Source organism: Gopherus flavomarginatus, chromosome 4 (assembly GCF_025201925.1).
Source record: "Gopherus flavomarginatus isolate rGopFla2 chromosome 4, rGopFla2.mat.asm, whole genome shotgun sequence".
NCBI classification, from domain to species: Eukaryota; Metazoa; Chordata; order Testudines; family Testudinidae; genus Gopherus; species Gopherus flavomarginatus.
The window spans coordinates 56,441,716-56,456,694 of NC_066620.1; the positions used below are offsets into that span (position 1 = coordinate 56,441,716).

At 44.8% G+C, this 14,979-nt stretch overlaps 1 protein-coding gene across 9 annotated transcripts in view; it reads right to left on the bottom strand.

The window, feature by feature from the left end:
* The window catches only part of ENAH (ENAH actin regulator), a 190,547-nt gene that overhangs the window by 108,870 nt on the left and 66,698 nt on the right, over positions 1-14,979 (bottom strand). For all 9 annotated transcript variants that reach the window (XM_050948508.1, XM_050948506.1, XM_050948505.1 and 6 more), the window contains exon 2: positions 6,782-6,947. In XM_050948508.1, coding sequence (XP_050804465.1) covers positions 6,782-6,947 — 166 coding nt within the window. The remainder of the gene's footprint in view (positions 1-6,781; positions 6,948-14,979) is intronic.

Genomic DNA, 14,979 nt, shown 5'->3' on the forward strand with positions numbered 1-14,979 from the left:
TTAACTGCAAAAAATTAATTGCGATTTAAAAAAAACTCACTTTTAATCGCACTGTTAAACAGAATACCAACTGAAATTTATTAAATATTTTTGATGTTTTTTCTGTTTTCCAATATATTGATTTCAATTACAACACAGAATACAAAGTGTACAATGCTCACTTTATATGATTTTTATTACAAATACTTGTACTGTAAAAATGGTAAACAAAAGAAATTGCATTTTTCAATTCATCTTGTACAAGTACTGTCATGCAATCTCTATCACGAAAGTGCAACTTACAAATGTAGATTTTTTTTGTTACATAACTGCACTCAAAAACAAAATGTAAAACTTTAGAGCCTACAAGTCTATTCAGTCCTACTTCTTGTTCAGCCAACACTTTGTTTACATTTACAGGAGACAGTGCTGCCTGCTTATTACTTACATCACCAGCAAGTGAGAACAGTCATTCGCATGGCACTTTTGTAGCCGGCACTGAAAGGTATTTACATGCCAGATATGCTAAACATTGTATGCCCCTTCATGCTGCAGCCACCATTCCAGAGGACATGCTTCCATGCTGATACTTTTTTTTTTTTCAATGAGCGTTAATTAAATTTGCAGCTGAACACCTTGGGGGAGAATTGCATGTCTGCTGCTCTTTTATCTGCATTCTGCCATATATTTCATGTTATAGCAGTCTCGGATGATGACCCAGCACATGTTGTTCATTTTAAGAGCACTTCCACTGCAGATTTGACAGAACACAAAGAAGGCACAAATGTGAGATTTCTCAAGATAGCTTCAGTACTTGACCCAAGGTTTAAGAATCTGAAGTGCCTTCCAAAATCTGAGAGGGAGGAGATGTGGAAGGTGCTTTCAGAAGAGTTAAAAGAGCAACACTCCGATGCGGAAACTGCAGAACCCAAACCACCAAAAAGAAAATCAACCTTCTGCTGGTGGCATCTGACTCAAATAATGAAAATGAATGTGCATCAGTCTGCACTGCTTTGGATCATTATCAGGCAGAACCCGTCATCAGCATGGGCGCATGTCCTCTGGAATGGTGGTTGAAGCACGAAGCGACATATGAATCTTTAGCACATCTGGTACGTAAATATCTTGCGATGCTGGCTACAACAGTGCCATGCGAATGCCTATTCTTACTTTCGAGTGATACTGTAAATAAGAAGCTGGCTGCATTACCTCCTGTAAATAAAAACAAACTTACTTGTCCGAGCAATTGGCTGAACAAGAATTAAGACTGAGTGGACTTGTAGGCGCTAATATTTTACATTGTTTTATTTTTTGAGTGCAATTATTTTTTGTACATATTATACATTTGTAAGTTCAACTTTCATGATAAAAGATATTGCACTAGAGTACTTGTATTAGATGAACTGAAAAATACTATATTTTTTTACAGTGCAAATATTGGTAATAAATAATAAAGTGTGCACTGTACACTTTGTATTCTTTGTTGTAACTGAAATCAATATATTTGAAAATATCCAAAAATATTTAAATAAATGGTATTTTATTATTAACAGTGCAATTAATCATGCAATTACTCATGAGTAATTTTTTAATTGTGCGATTAGTCACTTTTTCTTTAAATCACTTGACAGCCCTGGTAAGAAGCTATTTTCTTATTCTCCTACTACACTGGACTATGCGGATAAGATTTCACAAGCACAAGAGAATATAATTACCAAGGGAAATCCTGCAGAAAGATATCATCCTAATATGCTGCCACACCTCAAAGTGAGTTCCACACTTATATTTCATGTGCTCAGTTTACAAGCAAGAGCACCCCAATTTTGTCATCCTTACTCTCACTAAGTAGTACTTTACTATGTAAGAATTCTCTGCAGGGGTTATCTCTTAATATGCAATGGAGTGCAAGTAAGGGTGGCAAAGAAATAATCTTTTTGGAGCCAATTCTAATTGCAAGCCTGTATAATTCAGCTTAACAACAGGAACTAGGCTCTTCCTGGTTTATGTAATCAAATTCTGTTCACAACTGTTGCGTGGGACACACTGAATTTCAATTCTCTCCTATCTCCTTATATTTGCAAGACTAGGAGACGTAGTAAAAATTAAAAAAACCTGAATAACTTCATGGTTTATGATCAATCCATGTCTGCAGAAACTTGGATGGATACTTGGTACCCTGAACTGAAGCTCAAACCAGGCCATTCAAGAATAGGTAATTTTAAATATTGGGTACTAAAGCTTCCATCAGGTCCTTGGATGAGCTCCTCAGGGAAGTAGAGGCCAAAGGCGTAGGCTCATCTTAAGTACTAGATTCTTATATGCAGATCTTGTGAGGTGTGGAGGCTGGTCAACACATGCAAATACTTTTTTCAGATTAGTGATTTCATGAGATGCTCTCTGAAGATCGTTGAAAGTATGAAATGAACCACCTATAAAGCTGGCTTTTTTTTTGGTTTGGTTTTGTTGTTTTTTTTTTTGCATATTTCAATCCCAATAGCACACTACATCTTTTTTTTGGATACTATAAAGTGATGAGTAGATTGGGACTTCAGTCAGTTTCTGGTTCAATAGTCCTTGCTCTTCATCTTTCATATAGACTCTGTTCTGTCAATTTTGGAGCTGGACAAGTCTGTTTCTGGGGAGACTTTTTCAAACTATCCTACTGCATTTTATAAAAATATTGAAGCTATCCTACAAGGAAGCTTTCATGAATGGTCTGGAGATGAAAAAGTCATGTGATATTTTAGCAGAAAGAGATAAGATTTAGGAAAACTAAACCACTTTTTGTTAATTTGGGACCAACATCCTTAGCAGTAGCTGGTGTCTATTCTTTGTAGGAACCGAAGCCATAAAAGTGAAAACTATTCACTGTACTGTAGGACGTAGCCAAGGGATATTGTGCTGAGCACCCACCACTCTGTGGTTATTTGAGATCAAGCTCACCAGAAGGGACAAACTGGTTGAGAAATAAATGGGGGGGATCCTGAAATTCAACTGGGGTGCAGTCCTTGTAGGCACCTTGAAAATGCCCATCTCAAACCTCCCTGATGTCTCACGGGACCACACTGGGCTGGCGAATGAGAGGGAGAGGGATGACGATGTTTAAACCTTTGTCTCTCTCTCCTTTCTCTTAACAGCACACTGTTGAGGAAGTCCCCATGACCTGGATGGTGAAGACAGCTGGAACTGCTTCCTTGCAGCTTGCGGCATGTGAAGGCCAAGCGCACTCAGGATAACCTGAGAATCCTTCAGGCCATGCATCCTTGTATCCGTCTGCTCCGAAAAGAGCACATTCTCTTCAAAGGGAAGGTCCTGGATGGACAACTGCATTTCCTGCGAGAGACCTGAGAACTGCAGCCATGAACTGTGCCTCATTACCAAGGCAATGACTCTGGCTGTGAGTCAGACACATCCCAAGCCATCTGAAGAGAGCCCCTCGCCACCTCTTGCCCTCCTCCAGAATGGCCACAAATTCCTAGCTAAGGTCCTGAGGCAGGAAGTCCTTTAACTTATTGAGAGAATCCCATAACTTACAACTGTATCTCTCTCACAGGGCCTGGTGGTTAGACACCCTGAACTGGAGACTGGCAGTCGGATAAATTTTCCTGCCAAAAAGGTCCAGTCTCTTTGTGTCTTTATTTTTAGGTGTGGCACTCACCTGACCCTGCCTATCCCTTTTGTTGGCTGCTGATACTCCTAGCGACCCTGGAGGCAGGTGGGTATGCAGATATTTGAACCCTAGGGCAGGGACAGAGTACTTCTTTTCCACCCGTTTGGATGTTAGTGGAACAGATGAAGGGGTTTGCCAGAGTGACTCAGCAATTCTTAATACTCCTTCATGCACCGGTAGTGAGACCCGCGACAGAGCTGCTGCCGTTACCACATCCAACAGGGTCCCTGATGGGTCCGCCAACTCCTCCGCCTCCTAGCCCAGGTTGGAGGCCACCCTAAGTAAAGCTTGGTGTGCTCTACAGCAGAAGTTCTCAACAGGGGGTCTGTGAACTCTTTTAGGGGGGTCCGCAGGGCCCCACAGCTGAAACCCAGAGCCTGAGCCCCAGCACCTACCGCAAGGCTGAAGACAGAAGCCGCAGGGTTGAAGCCCTGATCCCCGGTGCCCCCCGCAGGGCTGAAGCCAGGAGCAGCAGGGCTGAATTCCAGAGCCCTGGTGCTCCCCCTGGGGCAGAAGCCCATCAACAATGAGCAGCGTTGAGGGAACACAGGGTGTTGCCCCTCCCTCCCGAAACTACAGTGCAAGAGCAGGGCAGTCACGGGGCAGCTCCACCACCTCCTTCTCTCCCCGCCCTCTGATCAGGTCGGAGGCAGGAAGCCAGAGCCGGGCAGTGCGGGACAGCTGCTACTCTGTCTGGTGCCATGGAACAGGCAGCTGAGGCGTTTCCTTGTCTGCTGCTGGGCGTTGAAGCTGCTCCTCAGCTCCCAGCTCCCTTTGTTCACACAGCCAGTAAAAGCTGCCTGGGGTTGGGACCCGGCCCCATGGCTGGCAGAGCCCTCAGGGAGCAGGGAATGCAGGGGAGCTTTCCCAGCACACAGCCCCTAGCTACCCACTTCCCTGCACCGAGCTACCCCTCTGCCTGCAAACGGCCCCTAGCTATCCCCCTTCCTGCACCCTGAGCTGTTTTCAAACTTTTTGAGCTGTGCCCCACACCTTTGAGCTATAATTTTTGATTGTGCCCTCCTCCTCAACTCAAACAGGCTGAGTGACCTGCTGAAGTGAGTCGAGGGTGGAGATGGCGCTCCCTTCCTGGACCCTGCTATGTGGAGCTGGCAGGCACAAGCCCTGCTGGCCCCTGCCCACCAAAATAGAAGTCAAACTACACCTAAGCCCGTACATCTGGCCTTCCCAGCGCATAGCCCCAAGTCCCCCCTTTTTCCCCCATTGGGCCTTAGAGTTTTTATAGCATGTTATGGAGGGCCTCAGAAAGAAAAAAGGTTGAGAATCCCTGCTCTAAAGTTATCTGGGAGGGGACAAGTGTGAGGGCCTCTTCCAGTGACAAAGACGATGATGGCACCACCAGTGGAGGGGCTGGGGCACTCTCCCGCACTGAGGAAGATTCCCTTGGTGTCGGTAACTGCTCCTCTGCTCCTGCGTCAGAGTCCGTGCCTTGTTCTAACTCTGTGCCAGTGGTGTGGGGGTAACTTCTCCGAAGCCACCAGAGAGGAGTGATGTGAGTATGGCACCAGTATCATTGGAAGGCCCCACGGATTCCAGTCGGGCCACTGAGTTGGCCAGTGGCCTTGCGGCCACGCAGCCACTGCCAGCATAGTGCTGGCGTCCAGGACCCAAGGGGACTGCTGTTTATGAGGCGAAAGGCTGAACTCTCGGTCCAACTCAGACAAGTCTCCCCTCAGTGACCATGGAGGGCTGTGGAGACTTACGTCTGCCGCTGACATCAGGGACGGAAGACCAGTGCCTAATGGGTAGTAACCGATGACTCTCCAGAGAGCGGTGCCAGGTTTATGGGGTCTGGTGATGTGAAAGGTGAGGAGCAGTCCCGTACAGTTGGCAACCAGCATGCCGAAGGTCATTTGGGGGAAGAAGACTTGCACTAAGGCGTTGGGGGAGGAGGATTGGTACTGGGAATGAGGAGATCAGTGCCTCGAGGCGGGCGATCCATGCCGCAGCTGTGGGGACTACAAATGTTGAGCTGGCGACCTAGGTTGTATGGCCAGGGACCATACTTGCAGAACTGAGGATTGAGATCGTGGAGTAAGGTAACAATGCCTCTGCTCCGGAGACCAGCAATGCTCCACTGCTCTTTGAGGTGGGGCCACAGCTAGCTTGCCCTTGGAATGGAGAGCCTTAGTGATATCTGTCGGTAGTCGTAGGCAGTGCCAGAAGGGCCAAAAGGGCCCTAGCCGCCTGGAAGGCCACCGAGGTCCCCTGTTGCTCCCAGGAGTCAGAGGTGGATCCCTGGGTGGGCTGAGTGGTCCTGTCACCAGTCTGGGGTGAGCAGCCTGATACCTTTCTCCTCTGTGCTTGGTGCCAGGGAGCAGCTGCGCTGTTTCTTCTGGCTCTTCCTCCTCACCTCTTCCATTATCTGTGAGGGCACCCGAAGGCTCTGCCTGTGGTCAATTGCTCTTCTGAATTTACAACTTGTCATCTAGCAATCTCATCAGCTCACACACTTCCCCATCATCACTATGCTTAAGGCTTTAATGCTCCACTTTGTATGGATAGAAAAACAGTAATAGAAAAAAATGGAGGAGGGGGAGAAGAAGTTCAAAGAAGAGGGTACTGTTGTAGTTGAGTCTGGATACAATAAGGTTCTGAATGACAGATCTGGCTTTTAGGATGGCTACAAAAGGTTGGAGCTGCCAAGTAGGAAGAAGTGTAGCATTTGATTATGGCATTGATGTGTAGGGCAAGGGAAAGGGAGTGGCAGTCAAAAATAAGCCCCCAGGATTGCAGACCTGTAACTGGAAGGATGATGGCACTGACAGTGAGAGAAGGGGAGAAATGGAGCAGGTCTGGGAAGAAAAATTCTGTTTTAGCCATATTAGAACTTAAACAGTTTACTGTGAATTAAGTTGGCTTGTACATAAATTGCTTCATGTTGTTCTCCTTCCCTGAACCTCTGTCCACTTGTCTGTCCTTACAGCAATGATCATACTTTCCTTGAATGTTTAGAAAATGCCTAATAAGTCTTGGACAATATCATAAGCTAAACTGTATTTTATTATTTTAGATAGTCCCTTTACTTTACTGAACATAGATTTTTTAAAATGGAATAATTATAATAGTTAAAAATAAGTTCCCTTTGAAAATTATTAGAGGTTCACATACCTGATGATCTTGAATCTTCCTGCCCACTACTCTAAACGTATTGTTTCCTGTGTGATGATATATATGAACTCTGCTGAATCCAGTCGATCCACCAGCTGGTACCCATTTCTTATTGGTATCATCGTAGACCATAACTGCAGCTCGTGCTTGGCAGATACTCTGTTCACTATTAAGACAAGAAGAAAAAAAAAAAAAAAAGATATTTAATGTTAAAAAGTAAAAGCAAAGTTAAGGCAAATGAAAGCACTACATGTAAACCCAAAACAAACAAACAAAAATTACTTGGCAAGTTAAGATAACCTGACAGGAAATGTTACCTTTCATCAATGTAGAATTGCTACCACAACAACTGTTTCACTTACAGTATGTCATTCTGAAGTAGAGTTCTGCTCACAAAAAGGTATGAACGAAGAGAAATGTATTAAGGGTAAAGATGGACCAATATAATAAGACTTGCCAAACAAAATGCTTGGCAGGTTTTTTACTACAGGAAAACTTTCCTCCTAAATACGAATTTAAGTTATTAGCACTTTAAAACCCTGGGTAAAATTTGCAAAAGAAAATAAGGTACTTAGAAGCCTCAGTCTCATTGACGCTAGGGCTTTACTTAGGCTTCTATAATTAAACACTTTAATAAAAGAAAAATGTAACTGATGGAATAAGCTAACAGCTAGGAAGTGAGATTAATAAGGATAGGAAGAGACTCTGCAGTGAATTCAATGAAAAAAAGTAGACATTGAACACACCTATTTGGGATAAATTTGAATAACTAAATAAACTTGTTTTGTTTCCAAGAAAATAAATTAAGATTTTCTTTTTACATATATTTTACATCACATGGTATCTAGAAATTTCAGATACAGCAATGACCTGTGTTTCCCTAAGCTGCATGGTCGGGCTGCCGCCAAGGAGTGATTCAAGTGCCCCACACTTGATTAGCATTGTCACACACATCCGACAGCCTGTGTTCAGGTGCCCCTTTCTCCCCCCGGCTGCTTTACAGCCACATTGCTCCTGCAGCTGCTCCCGGGACTCTCTTGATGGCTGTGCAGAGCTGCTTGAGGGGGGTGGGGAAAGAGAGCTGATGTCAGTGTGTCCCCCTCCCCAGCCCCTGTACCTCATCTCCACAGAGCAGGAGAGAGGGAACAGGGCTCAGAGCAGGAGAGCCGCTATTGTCTGAGGTCTGAACAAGCCTTCAGAGCAGTGAGTGCCTTAAAGAGAGAGTGCACCGTCTCAGAGACTTCCCCAGCAGCCAGCACATACAGTCTCTCCCCCTCCCCCCGACCATGTACCCCATCTCTGAAGAGCAGGGGAGGGAGGGACAGGGCTCAGGAGCAGGAGAGCTTTCAATGAGTGCCCTAAAGCAACAGCGCACGGCATCTCTCAGAAACTTCCCCAGCAGCCAATGTGCAGAGTCTCTCTGTCTGTCTGTCTGTCTCTCTCTCACACACACACACTTTCACAGTCACCTCCCAACAAATCCTTGTATTATTATTGTTACTCCTTGGTACTTCCTACAATGCACATATATTCTCGGTAATTTTATTCTTTCAAAGTGTGTTATTTTAGTTTTTTGACTGGTCTATGGGTTTCATAATTTTTATTTCTCTTACACTTAAAATTCTTTTAGCAGTGAGTTCTAAAATGCCGAACCTGTCCTGTCTGGAGTAATTAACCCTATGGTAACTTTTTAAAAATATATATTATGTCTAGGTTTTTTGTTTCTACTGGTGGCTCACCTCCACACATTACCTTGGTGGAATAAATTTGATGTGCACACATGCATGGAAAAAATTAAGAGAGAACATTGGCTATGACTCCTCCCTGAGCAGGAGGGTGCTCCTTTGATCAGTGTTCAGTGAAGATCCCTTCCATGCTTCAGCATAATACTTTGAGTAGAATAATAATGCTGAGATCAAGGTACAGTCTAAAACTGAGAGAGAAGTGTCTGCCTATGCAAGGAAGCAGGACAGATCAGAGGCATACTATTTATTGAAAGGGAAGGGGAACCCAAGTTGTTTTTACTAGAAATGTCTTGACACTGTCTGGCAATAAAAATAAAAGTAATTACTGATCAGTAAATCAAATTCTCCAAGATGACATATTGGCAGATCCAACGCTGCAAGCCATGCATTGCACGTGCCTTCCAGAAGGAGTGTTACCTGCCTTTTTTGGAGGGGAAGGAGGGCAAGAGGAAGAAGGAGAAATGCAAGAAAATGAACTATATTTATTTATAAAATATGAAATGTAAAGAAGGGTTTTCCCACATAATTTTAAGCTGGTTTACTTTCTTCCTTCTGTTAGGAAAATAGCAATGTTTCACCTTTTTTGTTAACTATGTTAACTTTGAAGTTTTGAATGAACATAGGCACCTCCACTTAATAGCAAAGGGGAAAACTATGTTCAGTAGCCACTGAAAAGTCTGTGTACAGACAAAAATACATCAGCACACAATACCAGTCATCCAGCTATGAGAGATAAGAACATGTTTGCATTACTTCATGCATATATTGCACTGCAACTATTTCAGGACAAAGGCTTATATCTGAGTACTCCATAGATCTAAAGATGAAAAAAAATCTAGCCCAAATTTTGGACTTTAAGGAATTCTGTTGCATTAAACAAGTACAGTTTCACCATCTAATACAGTGGCGTACAGCCTTTTTAGCCTGAAGATTGAACAAATTTCAAGAGGCCACAATCAACACTTGGAGACGGGTACTGTGCTGCTTTGTTCCCTCTGTGCCAATCAGGCAGTGCAAAGGGGACAGCAACCATCCACAAGTCCCCTGCTGAGGATTTCTTCAGTGTGGAAGAAAGCCTAAGGGGCATAGAGTCAGTATAGCTGGGTCCTATGCCTCCCTTTCTGCAGCTTCTTCTGCCGGAGGCAAGGTGGGGTAGGGGAGTGGCTGGACTGTGCTACACTGAACTTCTGGCTATTCCAGGTTGGCATAAGGACCTTAAGAGCTGTTGCCTGCTGACTCAAATTAGAGGAGTCTGGGGATTGTCCTAATCTCATCTGAGATGGAGGCCATTTTCCCAGCCTGACCTGGGTGGCTGTGAAAAAGAGATGTTCTCTGCTAGGTGCTCCCTTAAGCTCAGGAAGCACCAGATGAACCTCTCCTGCTCTTCCTGTGACGTAAGCAGGCAATGGAACAACCAGAGCCCTCAGATCCCAGGACTGCAAGAGAAACAGTGGAGCCAGGGCCCTCGCCTCCTTTCCATAGTAACAAGTGTGATGTACCCAACTGGCCTGGGTCTAACAAAGTAGTAGATAAACTGGCCACTGGATTAGCAGTTTTCTGTTCCCTGACTGACCAGAGGAGGGGCTGCTCCAGGATAATAAGAACACCTGACTCCAATTAACCTGCAAAGAGTCAGGTGAGGCCATTAAGGTAATGTGAACACCTGACTCTAAGGCCCTTTTGATACTATAAAAGGGCTCACTCCAGTCAGGCTGAGGAGAGCCAGGAGGAGAGGAAGTGCAGCAGAAGGGCTGGTTAATGAAAACACCCTCAAGCCATCGGTAAGGGAGCCCTAAGGTAAGGGTGAAGAAGAGAGAAGCGGGAGAGGTGTGGTGAAGTGGCCCAGGGAAATGTAGCAACTCTGGCAGTAAAAAGTCAGCTGCCAACAGCTGCTACCATTAGGGTCCCCAGGCTGGAACCTGAGGTAAAGGGGGAGCCCGGATTTCCCCCAACCTGCCACTACAGAAACACCTCCTGGGAGGGAAAGACAGGACCCTGTCAGGACAGGAAGCTAAACTGTTCTGAAATAAGCCCCTAGGGGCAACATAGACTGTGGGAGTTCTCTCACCAACCTTCTTGCTGGCTTATGATGAAAAGGGCTCAGACTGTAACTCTGGCCCTAGAGAGAGAAGGGCTATGTGGAGGGTCGCAGTGAGCCACTGAGGCTAGCATAGTATCAGAGGGGTACCCATGTTAGTCTGGATCTGTAAAAGTAGCAAAGAGTCCTGTGGCACCTTAGACTAACAGACGTATTGGAGCATGAGTTTTCATGGGTGAATACCCACTTCGGCGGAGGCATGTAGTGGAAATTTCCAGAGGCAAGCAAGAATCAGGCTGGAGATAACGAGGTTAGCTCAAGCAAGGGAGGATGAGGCCCTCTTCTAGCAGTTGAGGTGTGAACACCAAGGAAGGACAAACTGCTTTTGCAGTTGGCTAGCCATTCACAGAAGGCTAGCATAAACCACCTAGAAGCGCGGGACTCATGGGGACAAGGTTGGAGCTCTGCCAAACAAGGAATTCTAGAAAGTCATATGGAGCAGCTCAGGGAATATGTTTTTCCAATTCAAAATCAAATACATTTTCTTAACACAGTCTCAACTTGATAGCCACAATTCAGAGCCTCAAGGACCACAACTCACCCCAAGCTGAATATCAATGAGCACGAAGAACAGTGGACTTTATTTTAAAAGATTTTTAATGTGTTTCACAGTTCTATTAAAGTACACTGTAACTGGCTAAGAGGTTATATGATCTGAGAATAGGATTATTTAAATGTGTAACCTACTACCATACTTAGTGTTTTCTAACATAATTAAACTTGTTAAAGTCAAAATCTAAAACCTTCTTACATTGTTTATTTCAAATACCACCATTGACAGAACTCCTTCAAAGCACAGTATAAGGAATGTGTGTAATACTGTTGAATTTCTAGAAAGAATAAACATTAACACTGGAAATGTGAAAATGTACACAGTCAAGTACACTAAATATTTGGTTGACTTTAGGAGTAAAGTTGATGTGTACACTAGATACTGTAAACAATAATGTACAAGTACAAGCTGTAATTCTGTTGAGAGGCTCCTTTCAATAATTCGTAGGTAGAATATTGTCCCAATACAATCTACAAAAAAGTCTGTAAAAAGATCATGCTTCAGATTTTCAACATCTCCTCAATTTAGCCTTCCCTATTATTCCTTCCATTTCCTAGTACCTGGAAATAGGCTTTTCTAGAGGCAAAGACCATTTCTAAAGAGAAATTAGTCTTCTATGTTTTGTCATCTCTCCTCCCCCTTCATTATTTAGTTCTCCAAGACCCTTCCCTTCTACCCTTTTGTTGCTATTCACCTCTATTGTCTTGATCACTGTCCTCTTATTGCATGCTACCATCAGATCCTATGTAACATTAGAAGTGCTGCCAACATTAGATTTTAAATTCTCGTAGCACTTCTAACGGTCCCTGATCGAACAATATACCAGGGGAATTGAAGTCACAATATCAACTTGCGCTGGGCACACCAAGGACAGTCTCACAGCCTGACAACATCACTGCAAAAACTGTATGAAAATGAGTAACTCATTTTTTCACGTCACCAGAGCCTCCAAACTGTAATTTCAACCTTTATTTGTATATATTTCTGAGGTTCTCTTATCAAATATCATTTTAAAGAAAGTCTTCTCCTGATGCCAGTTCATGATCTTCATCTTTTGATACCCAGGTCCCAGTGCCATGCCATCTTATTTCATCATTTTTACGTGGACTTTATTGTTATGAATAACAAACATTTTAATAAAAGCAACAAAGAATCCTGTGGCACCTTATAGACTAACAGACGTTTTGGAGCATGAGCTTTCGTGGGTGAATACCCACTTCCTCAGATGCATGTAATGGAAATTTCCAGGGGCAGGTATATATATGCTAGCAAGCAAGCTAGAGATAACGAGGTCAGTTCAATCAGGGAGGATGAGGCCCTGTTCTAGCAGTTGAGGTGTGAAAACCAAGAGAGGAGAAACTGGTTCTGTAATTGGCAAGCCATTCACACAGTCTTTGTTCAATCCTGAGCTGATGGTGTCAAATTTGCAGATGAACCCGAAGCTCAGCTGTTTCTCTTTGAAGTCTGGTCCTGGAGTTTTTTTGCTGCAGGATGGCCACCTTAAGGTCTGCTGTAGTGTGGCCAGGGAAGTTGAAGTGCTCTCCTACAGGTTTTTGTATATTGCCATTCCTAATGTCTGATTTGTGTCCATTTATCCTTTTCCGTAGAGACTGTCCAGTTTGGCCGATGTACATAGCAGAGGGGCATTGCTGGCATATGATGGCGTATATTACATTGGTGGATGTGCAGGTGAATGAACCAGTGATGGTGTGGCTGATCCGGTTAGGTCCTGTGATGGTGTCGCTGGTGTAGATATGTGGGCAGAGTTGGCATCGAGGTTTGTTGCATGGATTGGTTCCTGAGCTAGAGTTATTAAGGTGAGGTGTGCAGTTACTGGTGAGAATGTGTTTCAGGTTGGCAGGTTGTCTGTGGGCAAGGACTGGCCTGCCACCCAAGGCCTGTGAAAGTGTGGGATCATTGTCCAGGATGGGTTGCAGATCCTTGATGATGCGTTGGAGGGGTTTTAGCAGGGGGCCGTATGTGATGGCCAGTGGAGTCCTGTTGGTTTCTTTCTTGGGTTTGTCTTGCAATAGGAGGCTTCTGGGTACACGTCTGGCTCTGTTGATCTGTTTCCTTATTTCCTCGTGCGGGTATTGTAGTTTTGAGAATGCTTGGTGGAGATTTTGTAGGTGTTGGTCTCTGTCTGAGGGGTTAGAGCAGATGCGGTTGTACCTCAGTGCTTGGCTGTAGACAATGGATCGTGTGATGTGCCCGGGATGGAAGCTGGAGGCATGAAGGTAGGCATAGCGGTCGGTAGGTTTTCGATATAGGGTGGTGTTAATGTGACCATCACTTATTTGCACCGTGGTGTCAAGAAAGTGGACCTCCTGTGTAGATTGGTCCAGGCTGAGGTTGATGGTGGGGTGGAAGCTGTTGAAATCGTGGTGGAATTTTTCCAGAGTCTCCTTCCCATGGGTCCAGATGATGAAGATGTCATCAATGTAGCGTAGGTAGAGAAGGGGCGTGAGTGGACGAGAGCTGAGGAAGCGTTGTTCCAGGTCGACCACAAAGATATTGGCATATTGTGGGGCCATACGCTACATTGATGACATCTTCATCATCTGGACCCATGGGAATGAGACTCTCTGGAAAAATTCCACCACGATTTCAACAGCTTCCACCCCACCATCAACCTCAGCCTGGACCAATCTACACGGGAGGTCCACTTTCTTGACACCACGGTGCAAATAAGTGATGGTCACATTACCACCACCCTATATCGAAAACCTACCGACCGCTATGCCTACCTTCATGCCTCCAGCTTCCATCCCGGGCACATCACACGATCCATTGTCTACAGCCAAGCACTGAGGTACAACCGCATCTGCTCTAACCCCTCAGACAGAGACCAACACCTACAAAATCTCCACCAAGCATTCTCAAAACTACAATACCCGCACGAGGAAATAAGGAAACAGATCAACAGAGCCAGACGTGTACCCAGAAGCCTCCTATTGCAAGACAAACCCAAGAAAGAAACCAACAGGACTCCACTGGCCATCACATACGGCCCCCTGCTAAAACCCCTCCAACGCATCATCAAGGATCTACAACCCATTCTGGACAATGATCCCACACTTCCACAGGCCTTGGGTGGAGGCCAGTCCTTGCCCACAGACAACCTGCCAACCTGAAACATATTCTCACCAGTAACTGCACATCTCACCACAATGACTCTAGCTCAGGAACCAATCCATGCAACAAACCTCGATGCCAACTCTGCCCACATATCTACACGAGCGGCACCATCACAGGACCTAACCGGATCAGCCACACCATCACTGGTTCATTCACCTGCACATCCACCAATGTAATATATGCCATCATATGCCAGCAATGCCCCTCTGCTATGTACATCGGCCAAACTGGACAGTCTCTACGGAAAAGGATAAATGGACACAAATCAGACATTAGGAATGGCAATATACAAAAACCTGTAGGAGAGCACTTCAACCTTCCTGGCCACACTATAGCAGACCTTAAGTTGGCCATCCTGCAGCAAAAAAACTTCAGGACCAGACTTCAAAGAGAAACTGCTGAGCCTCAGTTCATCTGCAAATTTGACACCATCAGGCCAGGATTGAACAAAGACTGTGAATGGCTTGCCAATTACAGAACCAGTTTCTCCTCTCTTGGTTTTCACACCTCAACTGCTAGAACAGGGCCTCATCCTCCCTGATTGAACTGACCTCGTTATCTCTAGCTTGCTTGCTAGCATATATATACCTGCCCCTGGAAATTTCCATTACATGCATCTGAGGAAGTGGGTATTCACTCACGAAAGCTCATGCTCCAAAACGTC